Source organism: Pteronotus mesoamericanus, unplaced genomic scaffold (genome assembly GCF_021234165.1).
Source record: "Pteronotus mesoamericanus isolate MK-2021 breed Mesoamerican mustached bat unplaced genomic scaffold, CSHL_Meso_final scaffold_36, whole genome shotgun sequence".
In the NCBI taxonomy this organism is placed as follows: Eukaryota; Metazoa; Chordata; class Mammalia; order Chiroptera; family Mormoopidae; genus Pteronotus; species Pteronotus mesoamericanus.
This window is the reverse complement of record NW_026555313.1, coordinates 7535595-7559592: the sequence shown is the minus strand read 5'-3', so window position 1 is coordinate 7559592 and position 23998 is coordinate 7535595. Positions and strand designations below refer to the sequence as shown.

Genomic DNA, 23998 nt, shown 5'->3' with positions numbered 1-23998 from the left:
GGAATATTATGAAAGAAGGAAATAATTACATAAATAGAAGTAAGGAATTTCTGTTGGTGCTAACAAACTAGGTTACTCTTTAGCTATACATGGTTGATTACTGATTCCAAAGTTTCCAAAATCACCAGAATGTCTGCTTTCCTGCTAGCTTTACAGTTGTAAGACAGTGTTAGTTTGGCCAAGTCCAGAGCTTATTTTTCCCAGTTCAGATATTCAAAAATTCCAAGGAGTAAGATGTGTAAGGCATTTCCTCTGAAATTCCCTAGTTCTATTTTAAAATGACTCCACTTATGTCAACTTTTGACACAATTAATGGCTTTCCAGAAGTGGGCTCTAACTTATCTTCCCACAACTTTATTTTTCATTTTTTCATTACTACCCATCACACACTTTTTGCTTTATTAAAAAAATAATATTTTACCATTTTCCATATAGACCTTACACTTTCATAACTACATAGTTGTTATTCTGTTTGGACATGGATCTTCCTTCATGTCCAAATCGTTTCAGAATCCACTCATTTATGAATTTATCTATAAGCTGTTATTAAATACCTCTCCTGCATAATTCCATTATTATTATTATTTTATTTATAAATCATGTTAATTCTATTACAGTTGTCTCAATTTTTCTCCATTTACCCCCCTCCACCCATCCCACCCCCATCCCCCTCTCCCACAGTCAATTCCCACTCTGTTGTCCATGTCCATGGGTCATTCATACATGTTCTTTGTCTAGTCCCTTCCCCTTCTTTCCGCTATAGTTCTCTTTCCTCCTCCCCTCTGGTCACTTTCAGTCTGTTCCATGTTTCCATGCCTGTGGTTTATTTTGTTCGTTAGTTTATTTTGTTGAGTAGAGTCCACTTATAGGTGAAATCATATGGTAATTGTCTTTCATCAACTGGCTTATTTCACTTAGCTTAATATTCTCCACTTCCATCCATGTTGTTGCAAAAAGTAGAAGTTCTATATCTCTCTCCTTCTTTCTTTCTCTCTTACATGTAGATTGATTTTATTTTTTAAATATCAGTTAATTATAAAATATTAAAAAAATTTAAAACCATTATAAAGTCTCAGCAATTAAACCAACATGACACCAGCACAGAAATAGTCAAGTAGATCAAAGAAATATAATGAACATTCTAGAGACAAATGTATATATCTGATTAATATATGTATGATTAAGTTGATATTTCATATCAATGGGGAAAATAAGGCTTATTCAACATATAAGGTGCATGGACCACTATTACTTGAAATAAAACAAATATAGAGCCCTATTTTACACATTATGCAATAAATATTCAGGTGAGTTAAAAATCAATATGAATAATCTAAGGAGTTTCAGAAGAAAATAGAACTAATATTTTTCATCACCTAAAGTAAAATATTCAAACCCAGAAGCTATAAAGTAAATATTGACAATATGACTATATTAAACATTTAACTATATAGTAATATACATATAAAAAAGTTAAAGGACAAGTAATAAAATAGAAAAGTATTTGCAACATATCTAAAACATGGTTAATAGGTTTTTGATTTCTTTCTTTTTTTTTTTTTAGGGAAAACAGTTCTACAAACCTTTAATCAATAAATGGGTAAAGAATACCAAAAAGTCATTTAAAGCTTAAAAAAAAATAATAGAAATGGGCAAGAAATATACTAAAAGAGGTTTAGTTTCAAAAAATAGTAAAGGAACAATTAAAATAACATCATTTTCACATTCAAATTAATGAGTATTAAAAATATTGGTAATATCAAGTACTGGCAACTCTGAAAAGAACTGGGTATTCATAGAAACTTTTTCTGCATCTTAAAGCAGTTTGTCCCTTTAGCATATTTTGCAGTGCTGGTTTGGTGGAGGTGTATTCTTTTAGCCGTCTTTTGTCTGGGAAACTCCTTATTTTGCCTTCCATTTTAATTGAGAGCCTTGCTGGGTAGAGCAGTCTTGGTTGCAGGCCTTTGCTTTTCATGACTTGGAATATTTCTTGCCATTCTCTTCTGGCTTGCAGTGTTTCTCTTGAGAAGTCAGATGCTAGCTGTACCTGGGCTCCCTTATATGTTACTACCTCTTTCTCCCTTGCTTGCTTTAAGATTCTCTGTTTGTCTTTGATATTTGCCATTTTAATGATGATGTGTCTTGGAGTGGACCTCATTCATTTCCTCTTGAATGGGACCCTGTGTGCCTCTTGGACTTGTGAGACTTTTTCTCTCCTCCAATGAGGGAAGTTCTCCATCATGACTTTTTCAAACAGGTTTTCTATCCCTTCCTCATCCTCTTCTCCTTCTGGTATCCCTATTATTCGGATATTATTACATTTCAGGTTGTCCTGCATTTCTCTAAATGCCTCTTCATTCTTTTTGAGTCTTTTTTCATTTTCTTGCTCTTTCTGGGAGCTTTTTTCTACCTTGTCCTCCATCTTGCTGATTCAGTCCTCAGCTTCATCTAGCCTGCTTTTGATTCCTTCTACTGTGTTCTTCAGTTCAGAAATTGTATTCTTCATTTCCTCTGGTCTCTTATTGATAGTTTCTATGTCCTTTTTCATGCTCATATAGCTTACAGTAAGTTCCTTGAAGTTTCCCTGTAGTTTTTTGTAATTCTCTCTGAGCTCACTGAGCTCATTGAGCTTCCTTAGAACCATTGTTTGGAACTCAGTATCTGATAGTTTACTTTCCTCTATTTCATTTAGTTCTCTTTCTGGGGATTCCTCCTTTCCCTTCAAGTGGGGTGTATTTCTTTGTTTTCCCATTATTTGTGAGACTGTTCTCTTTTGCTTCTGCTTCTTAAGTTGATCTGTCTTGATTTCCTGACTTTGTGATGTCAACTTCTATGGTGGGAGACCACTGCTTTTATCTGGGTCTTCCTCTGATGATATCAGATGTTGACCCTGTCTGACCTTAGGCAGTCTGTTCGAGACTTCCAGGAATCTGCTGTCTGTGGCTGTCTCCTTCAGCTGTTAATCTAGCCACCCTGCACTCAGCAAGGCACCTTAGACAGCTCAGGGTGGGGCGGAGTCCCTCCTGGGGGCGGGGTTGTTGGGTCCTTTCATGCTGCTGCCGCCGTATGGGGGTGGAGTCCGCACCGGGATCTTGCCAGCTACTCTCTCAGTTCTCTCCCTGAAGCCTCAGTCGCCAGTCTCTCCTCGAGTGTCGCCAGTCCTCTCTGAGTCCCCTTTTGCCAGGGATCTACTGCTTGTGGCTGCCACTCTGCACTCAGCAGGCAGCTTAGACAGCACAGGGTGGGGTGAATCCCACCTAGGGGCGGGGCAATGGGGTCTTTTGACTCTGGTGCCGCTCAGGGGGAGTGGTCTCAGCCTGAGCAAAATGGCTGCTGCCGCATGGGGGTTGAGTCAGCAATGAGATCCTGCTGGCTACTTTCTCAGTTCTCCCCAAAGCCTCCTTCCCTAGTCTTGTCATGTGTCTCTAGCCCACTCTGCCCCCGCCTTTACCTGGGACCAGGGTAAGTGGCTGCAAATAAAAATTTTGCATTGGCCCTATAGAAGTTTCTTTGTGTCTCCAGCTACCTGTCTCTGGCAGAGAGCAACCCTGCTGCTTTTCACAGCTGGCTGTTTTCTGTGTACTTTTGGGGCTCTGGTGCTGTGGGCTAGAGATCCCTGATTTTGGTTTAGACCCTGCTCTTCTCAGGGGGATCCAACTGGTCAATTCAATATCCTTCTGGTGCTGCCACCTGTGGGCACCCCGCCTGCCTTCTTAGGTCTGTACCACACTCTTTACCAGTTAGGTTGTGCTAAAGCTGATTCTCTGTCTCCGAGGTTACAAGGCTCCTCTCTCGCTATTGTTCAGTTGTTTGTTTCAGGTGATTTCTCCACAATTTAGTTGTATTTCCAGATTGGTCCTGGGAGGAGGTCAGTGTGACTTCCACTCACTCCTCTGCCATCTTGACTATTATTTTTTATTATTTTTAAATTATTTTTTATTATTCTTCAAGTACAGTTATCTCCATTTTCCCACCACCACTTTCCCCTACTCCATGCATCCTCACCTCCCACCCTCAATCCTTCTCCTCTTCGACTTTTCCATGGGTCCTTTATACATGTTCCTTGATGACCCTTCCTCTTCTTTCCCCTGGTATTTCCCTCCCCCTGTCCCTCTGGTTACTGTCAGTTTTTTCTTTATTTCCATGTCTCTGGTTGTAGTTTGCTTGCTTGTTTGTTTTACTGATTAGATTCCACTTACAAGTGAGCTCATATGGTATTTGTCTTTCATGGCCTGGCTTATTTCTATACAATTTCTTTATTTCTTATAGGATTAATGTGGGGATCATCTTCTCTTCTAGATTATGTCTTTCTTATCTTCATTCCTTCATTCTTTCATTTCATCCTTCCTTTTTTTCTATTTTCAAGTAACTAATTTGGTCATTTTTCTCTAAATTTCCACTTTGGATATTATTTTCATATCTATACTCTTAGTTTGGGTTTTCTGAAGGATTTAAAACTCAGACACTTAATAAAGGAATGTCTGGTTGAAAGGACGATTATATCAGCAGATGTAGCAAACATCATGTACTATCTTATCTGATTAGTCATGGAGAAGCATAATGAACAGGAAGGCAAATGCAAAAAGTTATCAGAATATTACTTGGGCTAACTCGCAGCTTTTGCATCCAAGTTTGGATCACATTAAATTTCAGTTTACTTTCAGGCCTCTGATTCCTGGAAGTCAGGTTTATAAAACTAGTCATCGTCTAATCCTTGTATGTATTTAGCCATACAACTAATGACTGTTCTATGGAAAAGTCTTTTCCATTTCTGTGCTGATAAAAAGCCCCACCCTTTTATCTAGTGCTAATAACTGCATTTGGTGTATTTTCTCTTTCTTCTTTATTTTCCCTTTCCCACTCTCCCTGTCTGCTCCCTCTCTTTTTTTCTTTCTTCCTTCCCCTCCTCTGCCTTCCTTTTTCTACTCAGTTTCCCTTTCATTTACCTATTCCTTCTCATTAATGCATTGTCTTTTAAAATTTAACCTACAAAATGAATTTGACCAGAAACTGTCCTAATTCTATATTAGTTTGGCTATTCAACAGACATAAGAATGAGGATTTTTAATATATGTCTTTATTCTTTTATTAGAGAGACTTAAGGTGACAGCTATATTCTTTTTCTAAGATTATAAAACTTATAGAGAAAAGAAAACTTTTTTAAAAATTCAGTTATTCGAGCATTTGGTAAATATCACGTGTAAGATCTGGGAATTTAGGAACATATGTATGATTTGTAAATTTTTTTGACTTTTCATTCACCTGTTTGACTTCTGCTATGATCTTTTCATTCATAATTAATATATTAATTAGTTCTTTAATAATTTTGGGTGTACCTGCTATATGCAAAATACCATGCTAAGTATTACGAGTACAGAAATAAATTAGACATAGTCCCTCCCCTCAATAACTTACAGCAATATAGGGGACACAGATAAGTAAAACCAATACACTGTAGTTCAGTGAGGAAAATCATCAACTGAGGAAAGCACAAGATACAATTAAGACATAAGTAATGATCTCTTCCTGGGGCTTGAGGAAGAACTCTCAGAGAAGCCCCTGAAGGTGTTGTGAAAAACAAATGACAAAGTTCTGCCTTTGGAAAATGTTTGTATTTATTTCAGTAACATCGTGGTCCATTTTACTGATCACATTTAAACAGTTGGAATAATAAATATAATATTTGTCAGTCTTCTACCTCACTTTAAACATGTCTTATAAGTTATGAGAAAAATTACAAAGGAAAAACCTTAACCTAGTAGGGATTAACTATTGTGGCTGCCACAGGTCTTTGGCTTTTAACTTCTTCCCTCCTTTTCTGTTTGACTCCAATACTCCTTTCTGCATTTCACTTCCAGTAACGGTCCTGCTACCACTCCAACTCTCTAAGCTACCCTTACACGAGTGGGGATGAATATTTCTCCTTCATTTCAATCAAGACAAGTTACAGAATTCCCCAAGAGGAATGTAGAATACTTGTCCTGAAGTGTCTTTAGACAGAATCTAGTGTAAAAATGGGTGCTTAAATTACATGTATAGCCCCTGTCAAATGGTCACTATGCATCTGGATAGTTGCATAGACCCCTGTTACAGGAATCTTACTATTATCAAGAAATTCTATTGCATCTTTAATACATATAGGATGAAATCTCTTCAATACTTATTAAGAAACATGCAAAAATAAGCAAATAAAGAAATGCATAAGGTGCTTAAGTGGAAAGAAGCAAAACTTAAACTGTTAAATGTGCACTAAGTGCACACTTTTATTCATTTTATTTAATACTCACTCCCACTATGTTCTGCTCTTCAGTAAACAAATAAGCAAGCAAACAAAGAAAAAAGTGTGGTGATGAACAAAAATGTTGTATACTTACTGAATATTTAGTGTGTGTATGTTTTGCTCCTCTGATTTGCATTCCTTTTGTATTTCCCTTTTTTTTTCTTTTTTGCTTTAATTTTGTAAGGGTAGGTAAGAAAGGTGAGATTGTTGGCAAAAGAATTGTTAAAACTTTAACAATTTTCTTCCTCTGAGACTGTTAGGTTTTTCCTACAGGCATTTATTATATACAATTGATTGCACAATACGTCACACACACACACACACACACACACGCAAAAGGAAAGGAAAGGGACAAAAAGTAAAGTAAAGGGAAAGCAATAAAAGAGGAGAGGAGAGGAGAAGGGTGTGAGGGGAGGGGAGGCAAGGGAGATGAATAGCATGAGAAAGGAATTTAGGATGGCTTTTTTTTTTAACTTCAAAATATCTACTAATTTGAATTTACATAGAAGGAGAAGAGATCGAAAGAGAATGTTTATGAAGTGTAGAAGATAAAGACAGAGGAAAGTTTCAGTCCAGTGAACAATGTAATTCATTTCAATTCTAGCAGTATTCCCAAAGCAGCTATTAGAGAGCTGTTGTCCATTAATAAACTGGGTACAGAATGAAGACCAACCAAAAGAGAATTGGATACACTACTTCTTCACAATTTTTATTCTATCCTGTCTATGAGTTTTTCCTCCTCAAGAACTAACAAATCCAGCCAGAAAGAAGTGGTAGGTATTTTAAATCAAAGATACAAAAAATAAACTCTCCCTTTAATTTTATTCTAGATGTAATTTCTTCTGGTTTTACAGAATCTAATAGTATATACTGTATGTATGTATATATGTATATATACACATAGCTTTTCATTTACTTACATCTTAAAACAGTTGATTTTTTTTTTTTTATGTGCCCCAGGCATGAACCAGCTCTGGCCACCAACACAGGCAACAAGCTAGGATGAACTAAGGACTGTACAACTGCTTTGCCCCTGACTGATATAAGAGCAACACCACTCATCAGGTGTGTCCTTGCCCATTGCCAAGGGGTTAAAACAGTTGGTTTTAAATATGTTGTTTTTATAACTGCAATTCTGACTTTTTACCAAGCCAGCTTACTTCCCTCAAACACACAAACATTGCCTAGTAAACTCCAGTCACTTTTTTTCCAGAGTTAAAAAACAAAAATGCCCTAGTTTTCTCCTTACTAAGACAGGAAGCATTTCCTGGAGCTTAATCACTATTTTGACTTGCAAATTTTGGAAAGGTTGAGAGAAATTAGTGAAGTAGCTTGTATCATCCTATTTTGGATTTGGAATTTTTGGAAATGGTCCTGTTCTTCAGATGACAGCAATCATGAGTCAAGCTGTGGGTGATCTAAACAAACATCGCCACCCTATAAAAAGCTGGACTCCAGAGGTTGGACCTAGAAGAAGGTAGGCAAAGAGCAAGGCATTGAGACAACACAGATCATAGTGAAGCCAGTAGAAATGAAGGCTCTTCCTGTACTACTGCTGCTGTGTGTGGCAGCTGGCTCGGCCTATCCGTTGAATGGAGCTGCACAGGACGAGGACAACAGCATGGAGCTGGTTCAGGTAATTAAGGGAGGCAGCCTTCACACTCATTCACTGGGCTAAGTGGGGAAACCATTTCTGCTTCCCGGTCACAAAACTCATGCAGAGTGATTGGAATTACTGGGCAGGAATAGTTTAAGAACAGAAAGTTATAAAGTGTTGGATGTGGAAAGGGTCTCCCTATCACACATTATTCAGGCTCCTCCTTTCATGTAGGAAGAACAGAGGCCAGATATATTAGGTGTTTTTCTAAGATCATAGACACCATAGTAGGGAGAGTGTAAGAAATGTATCTTGCTTTTGAATTTCTTTAGCAATTTTTTCCTTTTTTAGTGAAAAAAATAGTCAAATGTAACACATAACGTATGTATGAGAACCCTGCCTATGTGAGAGATATAGAGGCCCCACATGCACGAGGGGTTCAGATATAGAAAGGGGATTGAGCTATATAAGACATTCTGAGCGAGGGATGAGGTATGCACCTGGGGAACTTCAAAGCGTCATTGAAGGATGATAAGAGAAGTTTAGTAAATAAAATTTTGCCCTGACTTATAGTGGGGTCAAAACTGGTAATCCCTTACAGGCAAGGCCTCTAATTCAATTTTTTTTAGGCAATTAAGGGTGGGGAGCGGCAAAGTTTTCTCCTGAGCCTGTGGCTAACATTGCCTTTAGCTCAAAACAACCAATGTATCACAGAGGGAAATCTTGGGGTGACTTGTTCTGGATCTTCTAATGGAAACTTCTTTAGGAATTTATACCAAGGTAAGATTAGCTAGATTTTTATGTTGCTAGTGTCATGTTTAGACAGAGGGATTTGTCCATTTTCTTAAACCAAGTCCTTATGAGACACATAAAATAGAAAATTGAGGAAATTGAATAAGTGTACAATTTTATACTGAAATGTACAATTATGCCCAAAGAAGTTTTTTTCTCCTTTAAATTGACTAGATATTTATTTAAATTTTCTGCTTCTTTTCAATTGTTTTTGTAGGAAACTAAGCTGTACAGATTATTTAGTTACAAAGATAAAACAAAAGTGAAATCTGTAATTAAAACATTAAATATATCTCACTTATTTTTATTTCAGCAAATTGGAGGAATACTTCAAGTAGATTAAGTAGGCAACTGTACAAATGTACTATAAAAGCCTAAAAAATCATAAGAAAGACCTAAAAACTGTACTTATTATTCCAACAGCACTACCTAGAAAAATATTACAACCTCGCAAAAGAAGTGAAACCATTTGTTAGAAGAAAGGACAGTAGCCCTGTTGTTAAAAAAATCCAAGAAATGCAGAAGTTCCTGGGGTTGGAGGTGACGGGGAAGCTGGACCCAGACACGCTGGAGGTGATGCACAAGCCTCGGTGTGGAGTTCCTGACGTTGGAGGCTTCACTACCTTTCCTGGCATGCCGAAGTGGGGGAAAACTCACCTTACCTACAGGTAACGGGTCCCAGGAGCTTCACATAATACTGAGAGTACACACACTATAACCTCAAGAGAAAATATTACTTTCTTTCATTGTTCTCATACAGGATTGTGAATTATACACTGGATTTACCAAGAGAAGCTGTTGATTCTGCCATTGAGAAAGCTCTGAAGGTCTGGGAGGAGGTGACCCCACTTACATTCTCCAGGATTTATGTAGGAGAGGCTGACATAATGATCACTTTTGCAGTGAGATGTAAGAAACACACACAAAAAATGCAATGCATCCATTTACCTGGTGATGTTTTATTAGAAAAGTTTCCAAAGAGACTCTAATTACCCATCTTTCCAATAATTTTCTTTTTTTGTCTGTTAGATCATGGAGACTTTTACCCTTTTGATGGACCTGGGAACGTTTTGGCTCATGCCTACCCACCCGGGTCGGGGATTTGGGGAGATGCCCACTTTGATGATGATGAACAATGGACAAAGGATACATCAGGTTAGTTACACATCTCAAAGTGATTTTGTTTTTTTTTTCCATATTTGGGAAATTATTAATAACTAAGAATATTTAAGAAATGGCTTGCTTTGTATTTCCCAATGGGTGAAGGTCCAGCAGAATGTATTTTGTTTTAATCATTACTAAAAATGTTTTCAGATGTATAAAAAGTTCATTCTCTGTCTTGGTAAGTACAATACAGGAAGCATCATTAAGCATTTCTTTGATGACTCTAGTTTTTGTGTGATCTTGGAACTATCATTAAAAACAATTTCTCACATCAAATTGTAGATATCCAATTTGTAGTGTATTGTATTGAATATACACTAACATGTGCCTTGGATATTGCTTATATCCTATGGGGAAAAATTTCCCCCAATTATACATTTTTACTATCTAAACAGAAATAAGAATTAACTTCCATAAACTGAGCTTTCAGTTTAGGTTTTTCTGGTTAGAATAACATTTCACTCTCTCTAGGTTAAGAAGGGCTATTATGGACTTGTTCTGAAAGAAAAAACTAAACCCCCTAAAAAAGTCAAAACTCTTTAAGGTAGAGAAGAATGTTTCTCGGTTTATACCTGCATACAAATAGTATCACCTCTGAAATTTAATTGGGATTTATAATCAAAATATAAACAAAATCCCTATAGAGAGTACAAATGTGAGGTTAGTTCTGGATAAAATTCTTTGTTTGATTGGATTAGCAACTTCTTCCTTCAAAAGAAACATTCCTGCAAAGTCTCAAATGAAAATTTTAAAATTGAATTACTTGATATTTCTATCATAATTACCTAATGCCTTCCAATTTCAGCATTCTAATTTATTTTTATTATATGGAGAAAAATATCTAAGTATAGCTAGTGTTTTTGTGGCCAAAATCTCTTCTGTGACTAATGCTAGACAGGTCGGGCATGTCATGTTTTAGACCAATCTTACAAATCCTATGACATCTACCATTATTAATATTTTTGGACCTAATGAGTATTGAATAATCTTCATGGGGCTGAAAAATGATGCAGGCAGTATTCCTATGGCAAATAACAACAGTAAGATTGTTTAAGGGTTTCAGAATTGAGATGAATAAACTGGGATTCATTTAATTTAGACTAACCAATAATTGGCGATACATTAAAACAGTATTTAGCGTTTCATTGACAAATGAAATGTTTATTGATGTGCTAAACCAGTAGGTTAATTCCATTCCAAGGTGCAATGAAAGGAACCTCATTCTCATGAAATTAATAGGCTCCTGAGAAGGGAATAGTTGGACATGGCTAGACAATTTATCTCAAATATTGATGTTAATAATTGACCTTGAAAAACATTTGGCTTTACATTAAGTGTAGATCAGTTAATTAATAAATTAACCAAAAACCAAGGCCAAAAAAAAAAAGTCCCGTGTGCTTCCAGGAAGTAAACAAATATAATACAGAGCTGATCTGCGTAATGTACATGTATTTAAGGAATAAGTAACTCTTATTTATGATTTCCTATGTAGGGACCAATTTATTCCTCGTTGCTGCTCATGAACTTGGCCACTCCCTGGGTCTCTCTCACTCAGACAACACTAAAGCTTTGATGTTCCCAATCTACAACACATTCACAGACCTGGCCAGGTTCCGCCTTTCTCAAGATGATGTGAACGGCATTCAGTCCCTGTATGGTGAGTGATGCTGGGAAAATTAGGCCTTGCAGCCTTGCAACGACGGTCTTCAGGAAAGTTTGAAAATGCTTCATAAAGCTTTTGCAGCCAGCTCAAAGAACTTTAAGAATGTTTGGGAAGAATATGCATTGATAGAAGCATCACATTTCTCCTAATGTTTGCATCCTTTCACATCTGTTCTCTTTAGGACCTCCCCCTTCTTCCCCTGATGAGCCTGTGGTGCCCACAGAATCTGTACCTCCTGAAACACCAGCCATGTGTGACCCCGCTTTGTCCTTCGATGCAGTCAGCACTCTAAGAGGAGAATTCCTGTTCTTCAAAGATAGGTCAGAGCAGAAACATATTTTCCATCTATTCTTTTGGTGTACAATGTTTAGAAATAAAAACGAACAGAAACTTGATATAGGTTTTTAAATATTTCAAACAAAAATAATTCCTCTGAACTGAAATTTCTCTCATCTGGTGCTCCAATTCCTACATTTTCCTAAAATTGGCAACTTCGTTTTTTAAGCTTTAGATAGCATGATTTCATTCTTGTCCTCTAATTGTTCCCAAATTTTATAAATCATGGTTGGTTTTCAAAGGGCACAAGTAGAACTTTAAAATTAGAATTTTGTCTCCACCTCCTTAAAAAATGACACCAGAATAGCATTACATTTAATCAATTAATTTACTCACTACTGGATAGATATGCACATGATAAAACAATTGAACTGCACAAATGGGAAGAATGTTTAAAGAAAATCCTCCTTGCATTATTAACTCTTAGTTCCCCAGTTCCCTCCATCTTCATTCACAGCCAAAGACCCTTGCTTATCTTTCCAGAAATGTTCTGTGCACATACAAAAATATGCTTACATCCTCCATGTACTTAACACACACATCTGCCTATCTTTTTGACAATGTAAAAGATGATATAACATATACACTCTTTTATATCAGTTTTAGGTATTTAAAGTTTACATTCAGCTAATTAACTTGCATTTCAGGATCACTTGTTTCATAGAAGATGTTACTCTATAATCTTACAGCAAGAGAACAAGGGCAGTTTTCTAAAGAAAAAAGAAAAACATTTTCCCAGGGGCAGTATACCTGATTTCTGCCTGTCATCAAGTCTAGAGAATAAGGGAATGGGGAAGATCGGTGAGATAAGACAATGAGGAAAACACACTAAAGATGAAAGACTGTTTTTAATTTTTATTTCTTTTTACATATATTTCAGGCATTTTTGGCGCAGATCCCTAAGAACTCTTGAACCTGGATTTTATTTGATCTCTTCCTTTTGGCCCTCTCTTCCTTCAGGAGTGGATGCTGCATATGAAGATACTAGCAAGGATATTGTTTTCATGTTTAAAGGTAATTATTATATAATAATTTCCTGAACTTATAGAAATAAATCCTCTCACAGGAAAATTGAATAGGACTTTAATATTTTCTTTTGTACCAAATTCAATCTACTTTATTACTCTAAGGTAATGAAGAAATGACTGAAACTGGTATTGTTTTATTTATATATTTTATAGATGATAAAAATGAACACAATAATATAAATTGCTTTAGAGTTGTATATTCCCTCATTTGATCTGTGCTCATTCATTCAGTGAGTGAATTTTTGTTAAATGCCCACATTGAGCTGGTGGCTAAATCTAAAATTCTAGCTTCATCTTTACTGTAAAATCAAAGGTGCCAAAAAGTCTTTCTAAAGACCAAAGGCTTAGCTGTTATAAATTCTATATGACTTTGAATTGTTTTTTTTTAACAGGAAATCAGTTCTGGGCCATCAGAGGAAATGAAGTTCAAGCAGGTTACCCTAGAGGCATCCAAACACTGGGTTTTCCTCCAACAGTCAGGAAAATAGATGCAGCCATTTTTGATAAGCAAGAGAAGAAAACATACTTCTTTGTAGAGGACAAATACTGGAGGTAATATGCAATTGAAATGACTTTGTATGGAGCTGAATTAGGGAAATCATTTTCTTTCTCTAAGGAAATCCCCTGCCTCACTCAGTTCTGCTTCCCTCTCAATAGGAAGATGGGGCTTTAGGCCATTGTGGGGGAAGTGTTTACTTACAGGGGTGTCCAAACTGTAGCCTGCGGGCCACATGCAGCCCAGGATGGCTGTTAATGTGGCCTAACACAAAATTGTAAATTTACTTACAATGGTATGAGATTTTTTTTTTTGTGATTACATGTCTCAAAGTATTTAATGTGTGGCCGAAGACAACACTTCTTCTTCCAGTGTGACCCAGAGATGCCACAGGGTTGGACGCCCCAATAGTAGTGCTTGGTAACAGGCATTTCATAAGCTCTTCTGTTCTGAGCCCCAGGTACACCAGGAGGGAGCTTCCTTTTGTGCTGTTGCCTAATCTGCCAGAGGTGCCCTTTCCACTCATCCACCTACCCAAACCCCACCCATGCTCAAGTCCTAACTCAAGTCCCACCACTTCCATGAAGCTTTTCCTGCTGGACTCTAAACCTAAATGGGCTTTTCTTTTTTGAAAGAAGCCCCGAGAATCCAGGCCAAAATTTAATGTTCCTTAAAGATGTCTTAAGGTCTACTTATTGTTGTGTTGGGTGTTTGTCTTGTCTTCCCAACTTTACTATATGATTCTCAAGAGCTTCCTTTAACCTCACCCACTCATTATGTCTGCCTGTTTCAGAGGAAAATGAGCAGAGACAGTGTAGTTTCATGCAGAGAGCCCAAGATTCACAGAGAGACCGATTCGTAGTCAACTGCTGAGACTCTGAGACATCTGAGCAGAATATCCAAGGTCTAGTTAATAAGTCCCAAATGCATTTCTTGTGCTTCCCTTCTCATTCTAATCCCTTTTTTTTTAAGAGAATGCCATAGGAAATCCAGTTGTGCAGGGTGGGGAGGGTGTATACGATGCCCCAGATATGATTGAGAACTTGAAATTTGTATTTGAAATACATAATTCAACACACTTTATAATCTGTTCCCATCTTCATGTCTTTGTGATAGAAAAATGATGAAGGTTCTTTTTGCCTATGCTTAAGAAATATAATAATAAGCAGCATCTTCTAGATCAAAATGTTGCCTCTGTTCCAGGTGAAAATATAGTTTAAGAGCTAAGTTTGCAGTTACACTAACGTCACATATTTCTGTAGTGATAAACATGTTTGACATTTATTCACAGTACTTGGAAAGTTTACTAGAATTCTACCTTAAAAAGAACATGATTTAAGAATTTTGGTAACATGGCTTCTAGGCAATGCTGAGTTGCATTCATTTATTTGGTGCAGATTTGATGGGAAGAAACAGTCTATGGACCCCGGATTTCCCAGGCAAACAGCGGGAGACTTTCCAGGGGTTGACTCAAAGGTGGATGCTGTTTTTGAAGCATTTGGTAAGAGGATACTTATTTTGTTGGCAATGGGGTGCTTGAAATATTTTATGGTATCAGAAGGAAGATAATTAAAAAGTTTTAATAATAAGTTTTCTTTAACCAATTCTCTCCCTCTCCCTAAATTCAAATTTATCAATTTTTAACCAGTTATACAACCACCTCATATAATTAGTTGTTTTGAATCATGAAGATATTTAACACAAATCTCTCTACTTTACTTTATATATTCAGATAAAATCAAAGTTCTCAAGTGTTACTTCCTTACATCTAGAGCTATTACCCTTCAAATTCCCATGTCAGTATAAAAATCCCCTCATGTGGGGTGTCCAAACTTAATTCCAGCTGGCTGGTTTCTCCTCCACTCTGTGCTGTAACTGCTACTAATTCCCAGGGAGATATTGTCTACATTTCCTAAATAGTCAGTTGCAAATATTTATGTTCCCACGTACACAAGGTTTTTAAAAGATTTTTTTTTTCCTTCTCAAGGATAGATGGGTGGAGGCTGATGATCTTGGTTGTGGAGTAACCAGAGCACCATGAGGGCAGAGCCCGACAGGTCCTCTATGCTTCTCGAAGACCAGAAATGCCCCACAGGGTGCAATGTAGGGAAAGGCAAGGGGGAGTATTAGGAAGAATGAAAATAAAGAGATCATGATTTTCTGAAAGGTAGAGACTTTTATCTGCTTGGAAGCAGAATAACCTAATAACCCAGAGTCTGGCTTTGCTACCTGACAGAGCTGAAATAGAATGCTTTCTCCTCTTTTCCTCATTGAATGACTTTGAGCAAGCATTTAAATCTCTCCGAACCTCAACTTGCTCATCTGTAAAATGGAGCTAGCTGCACTTACCTCAAAGGACTGTTGTAGAAATAAATGAAAAAAAAAAACAAACCATATAAAATGTTTAACACTTAATCTCTGGCACATAGTAAATTCTATAAACCCTTTCCATTTCTATTTATCTATTATTCTGAGTTTAGTATGTTGCCAAATTTATGTATTTGAAAAAAATGCCTCACTATTTCCCTTGTCTGTATTTGCAGGGTTTTTCTATTTCTTCAGTGGATCTTCACAGTTGGAGTATGACCCAAATGCAAAGAAAGTGACACATATTTTGAAGAGTAACAGCTGGTTTAATTGTTAGGAGAGATATGTAGAACACACAATATGGACGTTTTAAATGAAGCTAATAGTTCTTCATCTAAGTCTTTGTGAACTGCAGTGATGAATTTTTGCCCACATACACTGTGCCTAAGAAAGCGAGAACGGGCTCTGCATCTCACTAGTCAGCCTCACAAGAAGCACAGGGTGCTCACACCCACGCTGAGCTTGCGCTTGGGTCATGTGGAGCAGAGGAGAAGGGGGAGGCACTTGTGTACAGTAGACAAGGGATTGTATATAAATTATTTACTTGTTATTTAATAAAGAAGGTTTGTCAGTTATTTTATTGTTTTGTTTGTTTGTTTCAAGAAAAGGTTGTTCTCACAGTCTTGGGCACACTGTGGGCTGAGCAGTAGATAGCCGGAGACATCCAGCCACTGGAGATGGTAGGATGGGGTCTCCATGGCTGTGGCCTCACAGTGGCTCATCCAGAACTGAAGACAACTTATCACTTTCCCTCCCCAGGTGCCCTACAAACAGGATGTCTATTTTCACCACCCAGACATCATGTGTTCTGGATATACCCTAGCAGAAAGACCTGAGGCAGTTGTTACTTGGTAGGGCAGGGTCTGAGACAAAGTGTAAAGCAGAACCTTACATTTACAAGGGAGGACTCCCAGAAAATCATAGAATTTATTTATAAAAAATTGTGTATTTACTCTTATGTGTTCACACTTCCATCACTTTCAAAATATTCTCCATTTGATTCAATACACCTATCAACACATGTTTCCACTGCTCAGAACAGCTTTTGAACTCATTGATTTTGATGCTTTTTAGTGCTTTCTGCCTTTTTCTGTTGCACCTCTTCCACATCAGCAAAATGTTTCCCTTTGAGGACTTTTTTTCAGCTGGGGGAAAAAAAGTTGTTCAGGTTAAGATTAGGTGAATAGCGAGGGTGGGATATGGGGGTCATAACATTTTATGTCAAAAACTGCTGAAAACTCAGCATGGTATAAGCAGGTCTCTCATAAATCACCCATCACGAAATGGGCAAACAAATTCACTGAAGCTAAACGCAGTCTCTCACAACAATGCCAGGTGTACACCGATACAGATGGGTTTCTAGAACACTCACCTAGTGGGGAAAGACTGTACTACAAGAGGCCTGCCCACCAGAAGATAATTCTAGTATGTAAACATTTTTGTTGATTATATTCCTGTCCTTCATCTTTTCCTGTTACTTATATGTGCCCTTAATGGAGCCCCTTTCCTGCCATAGCAAACAAATTTGCTATGAAACCACTCTCTTGCCTCTGTCTCTGCTAGAAGTCTATGGGTAAATGCTTACCCTATGACAGATTTATTGCCCCTAAGTACCATGTCTAGAACGTCATCTGCTACACAGTAAAAACTCATCCAGTCTTAAACTTATTTAATAATTTGAGAATAATTAACCAATCACATTCTATGTGCCAGAGAACATGGTAAGTTGTAGGCATAGGAGTCTGAGAAAATGAACACAGCTCCTGTCTTCATTGAGATTATAATCCAGAAAATAGCAACAAACATGTATATACAATTGTATATTTTAAAAGATTTGTAAAGAAAACAATTGACTTCCTTGTTAGAAAAATAAGAAGTTTCACTTTGACATACGTGGTTTTAGTAGAAGTTTTGAGGGAATGACTTCAGAGCTTTTGAAGAGAGGTATGGAAACTAGGTGAAGGGATAGATGGCTTGGGCTATAGAGGTCACACTGGAGAGTCAGAGACAAGAATAAAAAGTATGTGTATGAGACCATAGGACTACATAATTGATTGGTATGGAGTTTAACAGAAAGGGAAGTGTCCAGAATAATTCCCAAATAGCTTCCTTGAGCATAAGGGTTGTGAGTGAGAGTTTTTACTGAGATGGGGAAAGACTTGGAGAGAAGTTTTGCGAGAAAAGGGTAGGAGGAAGAATTGCTTAGTTTTGCCAATTTTTGAAATGTCTGAGAGATATACAAGAAGGCCATAAAGTAAATGAGTCTGAAAGAGTAGATATAGTAACTACATGTGGTAATATATGTTAATTAAACTTACTGTGATAATCATTTTGCAATGCATATATACATTAAATCATTATGTTGTATACCTAAAAAAATAATACATGGCATATGTCAATTAAACCTCAAATTTAAAGAAAGAGAGAAGATATAAATTTGTGGAATTTGTCAGCATTTAATTGTTCTTAAAACCATGACTATGAAAGAGACCATATGGGAGATTTTAAGATGGAATTTTAATAATACTCTGCCAGGAATTATATATTTACATATTAAAAAATAAACTAAATTTATTTTGTTTATTTTATGATAGCTACTATGTAGCCACAACACAAATTTAAAAGATAAAAAACATCATACAATATTAACTTTCTTCACATTCCTGTCACTACCAACCACCACCTAGTTGTTTTTCTCAGAGGCAACCAAGTAGATTCTTCTGGATCCCTTCAAAGCTATTTCATACATACACAAGCATTAATATCATCTTTTGAAATTAAAATGCTAGCATGCAAATTCACACTGCGCTCCTTGTTGCTGTTTTCACTCAGTATTTCTTGGCTACCATTCCACATTATTACATGTAAAATTGCTTCACTCTTTCATTGACTGCATTCTATGAAAAAAAATATGGAATTTATTTACTCAGTCTCCTACTGGTGACTAAATTAGTAATTAAATAAAAGTACATGTCAAATAAAATTTAAAGATACAAATAATCAAAAATAAATATAATAAATATATGAACTAAATATAAATATTTATTATAATAATTTAATAATATATAAAATATACATTTGAAAACTACAGGATATATTTTAAATAAAAATAATTTAAAAAATCAAATGAAATTGTGTGCATCAGTAGATTATTTTCAGTATTCAGTATATCAGTAAGTTATTTTCAGCATTTTACTATTGTCCCCAATGCTACAATGAATATCCTTGAGCACACTTGCAGATCTGATGTAAAGTTTAACCTTCAAAAATTAAGTGAGATGGAGGAGCAGGAAAATTATCTGCTGGATTCTCCAACATACAGCCCATTGGATGCTCTTTACAACAGCAGCATTGGTGGAGAGAGAGAAATGAAAGATTGAAGTGGGTAGAAATATTCTAAGTTAAAATGCTTTTGATTATAGGTAGACAGAAAAGCTACCTAAAAATAAAAAAAGTTTATCAAAATAAAATAAAATTTAAAATATTATCAAAAACAGAAAAGACAAGTGTTGGCAAGAATGTGTAGAAAAGGGAATCCTTCATGTGTAAATTGGTGCAATCACAATGAAAAACACTATGGAATTTCCTAAAAAATGTAACAATAGAGCTACCATATGATCCAGCAATATCACTTCTAGGTATATATCTGAAGGAATGAAATCAGTATCTCAAAGAGATACAACACTCCCATGCTCATTGCAGCATTATTCACAATAGCTAATGCATAGAAACAACCTAAGTGACTGCCTGTGAATGAATGAATAAAGACAGACAATGTGATTTTATATATATGGTTAAGCCTTTAAAAAAAACATAAATCCTACCACTTTTGGCAATGTGGATGAAACTTGAGGTCATTATGCTAAGTAAATTAAGCCAGACATGGAAAGACAAGTACTGCATAATCTCACTTACATGTGAAATCAGTCAGACTTATAAAAGCAGAGAGTTTGAGGAGAACCAAGGTGGTGGAGGGGTAAGTGGAAGGTAAGCTAACCTCCCCCGAGGACCAATCTGGAATTAATTAAGGACCAATTACAACTAAATTGTAGAGAAATCATCCTGAATAACCAACTGAACACTGGCTGGAGAGAAACCTTATAACCAAAGATAGACAGAAGAAACCACTCCACCATAACGAGACTGGTAGGGAGTACAGAGCCATGGGAGGTCTGGCTGGGCTCCCACGGGCAGCAGCTGAAGTTCTTGAGGGATATTTCAGTGGCTGGTGGGTTCCTCCTGAGAAGTGTGGGGTCTAAACCCCAAGCAGGGCTCCTTGGCCTACAGCACCAGAGCTGGAAAGGAATCAGATAACATCCAGCTGTGAAAAGCAGCAGGGTTTCTGTCTGCCTTGGAGAGACAGCTGACTGAGAGCCTCTTAAAGAGCCAATGCACAAAATTTGTTCTGTAGCCACTTACCCTGGGCTCTAGCAGAAGGAGTGTAGAGTTGACTAGAGAGGCTTGAAGAGAGTCTGGAAATGGTGGCTGTGGGGAAAGCTGAAGGAATAGCCACCAGGATCCCTGTGCTGAGTCATTCCCCATACTGCAGAAGTCATCTTTCTCAGGCAGAGCACTCCTCTCTACATGGCATCAGCCTGAGGAGAAGCAATAGTCCTTCCCACAGGAATTACTCTGTTCTAACCTGTGGAGCTTAAGCTAGCTGTTGAATACAGCTTGAGGCTATATCACTGAGTAGTTTATAACTAAGGTGGATCTCTGGGAGCTCTATGAGACCTCAGCTACCCCTCTCCTGGGTTCTGTGCTGATAAAAGTCAGCCTAAATGTACAGTCTGATTCTTTCTGCACACAAAGAGGACCAGCACAAGGAGGCACATGCTGTGGATCACTGATAGCTCTACACAGGTTGCCCAAGGCCACTCACAAGCAGTGTCTGACAAAGGCCTACACCAGAGTCTTTGCATATCTACCTAATACACAGAAACAAACATAAGAAGCAGCCAAAATTAGAATGCAAAGAAACAGGTCCCAAATGAAAGAACAAGAGAATTCTCCAGAAGAAGAGCTAGATGAAATGGAGGAAAGGAAATGATCAGATAGAGAGTTTAGTGTAATGATTATAAGGATACTCAACAACATGAAAAAAGACATAGAAACCATAAAAAAAGGACCAGTCATGAATAAAGAATGCAATATTTGAAATAAATAATACACTGGAAGGAATAAACAGTGTGTTCCTTCTGCTTAGATGAAGCAGAAGATCAAATCAGTGATTTGGGAGACAAGGTGAAAAAAACACCCAGGCAGAGCAGCAAAAAGAAAAAAGAACAATAAAAAAAGAGGAGAGCTTAAGAAACATTTTGGACAACATGAAACATAATAACATCCACATTATGGGAATGCCAGAAGTAGAAGAGAGTGAGCAAGGGATAGAGAATTTGAAGAAATAATGAATTTAAACTTCCCTAATCTGGTGAAGGAAAAAGACACACAAGTCCAGAAAGCTCAGAGAATCCCAAACAAGATGGACCTAAAGAAGCCTGTACAAAGACACATAATAATTAAAATGACAAGGCTGAAAAACAAGGATAGAATCCTAAAAACTACAAGAGAAAAGCAGATAGTCACATACATGGGCATGCTGATTAGACTGTCATCTCATTTCTCAACAGAAACATTTCAGGCCTGATGGGAGTGGTGTGAAATATTCAAGGTGATGAAAAGCAAGAACCTACAATGAAGTCTACTTTACGCAGCAAAGTCATCATTTAAATTCAAAGGAGCAATGAGGAGCTTCCCAGACAAGAAAAAGCTAAAGGAGTTTGTTAACACAAAACTCGTACAGCAACAAAAGTTCAATGGTTTGCTTTAAGAAGAAGAAAGAGAGGAAGAAAAAAAACAGAAGAAAACATTAGCAATAAAATGACACTAAATACATAACTGTCAATAACTGCCTTATATGTAAATGGCATAAATGCTCCTACCAAAACACTTAGGGTAGCTGAGTGGATAAGAAAACAAGACCCATATACACTGCCTCTAAGAGACCCACCTCAGATCTAAAGATACACACAGACTAAAAGTAAAAAGATGAAAAATGATAGTTCATGCAAATGGAAAGGAAAGAAAAAGCCAGGGTAGCAGTACTTATATTTTTCAAAATAGACTTTAATACCTAGAGACAAAGAGGGAGACTACATAGTCATAAAAGGAACAACCCAACAAGAGGCTATAACCCTAGTAAACATTTATGCACCCAATATAGGAGCACCTAAATACATGAAGCAAATTTTGATGGACATGAAGGGAGAGATCAACAGAAACACAGTCATACTCAGAGATTTTAACACTCCATTGATTTGAATGTATAGATCTTCCAGGCAGAAAAGCAACAAGAAGACAGTGGCTTTAAACAACACACTATATCAAATGGTTTAATTGATATCTTCAGAGCATTTCACCCCAAAGTGGCAGTATATACATGCTTTTCAAGTGCACATGGAACATTTTCTAGGATAACTCACATGTTAGCACACAAAACAAGTCTCAATAAATTGAAGAAGATTGCAATAATATCACATGTCTTCTCTGACCACAATGCTATGGAAATAGAAATCAACCACAAGAACACTGAGAAACATGCAAAGACATGGAAGCTAAATAACTTGTTATTAAACAATGAATGAGGTTCGATTCCCAATTAGGGCACATGCCTGTGTTGCAGGCCAGGTCCCAGTAGGGAGCGCGTGAGAGGCAACCACACATTGATATTTCTCTCCCTTTCTTTCTCTCTCCCTTCCCCTCTGTCTAAAAATAAATAAATAAAATCTTTAAAAAAACATAGTGAATGAGACAACAACAAGATCAAGGAGGAAATCCAAAGATACCTTGAAACAAATTAAAATGAGGATACAAAAATCCACAATCTCTGTGACACTGGGAAAGCAATCCTAAGAGGGAAATTGATAGCATTACAGGTCTATTTCAAAAAACCAGAAGAAGCTCAAATAAACAATCTAACTTCACACTAAAAGGAACTTGAAAAAGAGCAACAAAGTCCATCCTGAGTAGAAGGAAGGAAATAATAAAGATCAGAGTAGAAATAAATAGAGTCTAAAAAATTGATACAAAAGATCAGTGAATCCAAGAGTTGGTTCTTTGAAAAGATAAACAGGATTGACAAACCTTTAACCAGACTTATCAAGAAAAAAAGAAGACAAAAATTTTAAAAAAATCAGAGAAGAAAGAGAATAAATAACAACTGACAGCAAAGAAATACTAAGGATTGTAAGAAAATATTATGAACAAATATTTACCAAGAAACTGGATAACTTGGATAAAATGGATAAATTCCTAGAAATGTACAATCTTCCAAAATTAAATCAGAAAGAATCAGAGAATCTGAACAGACAGAGTAGACTTAGTGAAATTGAAGCAGTAATAAAAAAAACTCCCAACAAACAAAAGCTCTTGACTGGATGGCTTCACAGGCGAATTTTAGCAAACATTCTGAGAAGAACTAACACGTCTCCTTCACAAAATATTTCATAAAATTCAAGAGGAGAGAAGGCTCCCAAACTCATTTTGCGAGGCCAGCATTATCCTAATTGCAAAACCAGATAAATACACTACAAAGAAAGAAAATTATAGGCCAATATCCCTGATAAACATAGATGCTGAAATCCTCAACAAAATATTAGCAAACCAAATACAGCAATGCACCAAAAGGATCATACACCATGATCAAGTGGAATTTATTCTGGGAATGCAAGCTCGGTACAGCATTCATGAATCAATAATTGTGATTCACCACATAAACAAAACAAAGAATAAAAACTACATGATCATATTAATCGATGCAGAAAAAGCCAGCACCCAGTTATGATAAAAACTCTCTGCACAGTGGTATTACAGGGAATATACCTAAACATAATAAAGGCCATATATCACAAACCCACTGCCAGCATCATACTCAATGGCCAAAAACTACAAGTGTTCTCCTTAAAATTGGGAACAAGACAGGGATGTCTGCTTTCACCTCTCTTATTCAACATAGTACTGGAGGTCCTAGCCACAGCAATCAGATGAGAAGAAGAAATAAAAGGCATCAAAACTGGAAAGGAAGAAGTAAAATTGTCATTATTTGCAGATGCATGATACTATACAAAGAGAACCACAAAGATTCCACCAAGAGACTACTAGAACTCATAAATGAATTTAGCAAAGTAGCAGGATACAAAATTAATATCCAGGAATCAGCTGCAATCAAGATTCCAATGATGTATTTTACAGAACTAAAACAAATATTTCAAAAATT

General features: G+C 36.7%; 1 protein-coding gene and 1 pseudogene across 1 annotated transcript; one reads left to right on the top strand and one right to left on the bottom strand.

Annotated features, from left to right (window-relative positions):
• Positions 1-7227: 7227 nt before the first annotated feature.
• Positions 7228-7372, bottom strand: LOC129086192 (uncharacterized; annotated as a pseudogene).
• Positions 7373-7811: 439 nt separating this feature from the next.
• Positions 7812-16015, top strand: LOC129086041 (stromelysin-1-like). Its single transcript, XM_054592547.1, has 10 exons — positions 7812-7916; positions 9093-9337; positions 9430-9578; positions 9699-9824; positions 11326-11490; positions 11678-11816; positions 12713-12846; positions 13253-13412; positions 14754-14857; positions 15900-16015. The coding sequence occupies exons 1-10, from the start codon at positions 7812-7814 to the stop codon at positions 15998-16000; spliced, it is 1428 nt and encodes a 475-aa protein (XP_054448522.1). The 3' UTR covers positions 16001-16015.
• The last annotated feature ends 7983 nt before the right edge of the window (positions 16016-23998 follow it).

What these genes read in the sequence shown, in the direction of transcription:
- LOC129086041 (XM_054592547.1), top strand. Translation starts at nt 7,812, where the DNA reads ATGAAGGCTCTTCCTGTACTACTGCTGCTGTGTGTGGCAGCTGGCTCG. An exon ending in AAAACTCACCTTACCTACAG is followed by an intron (nt 9,338 to 9,429) that starts GTAACGGGTCCC and finishes GTTCTCATACAG; the next exon opens with GATTGTGAATTATACACTGG. An exon ending in GATCACTTTTGCAGTGAGAT is followed by an intron (nt 9,579 to 9,698) that starts GTAAGAAACACA and finishes TTTGTCTGTTAG; the next exon opens with ATCATGGAGACTTTTACCCT.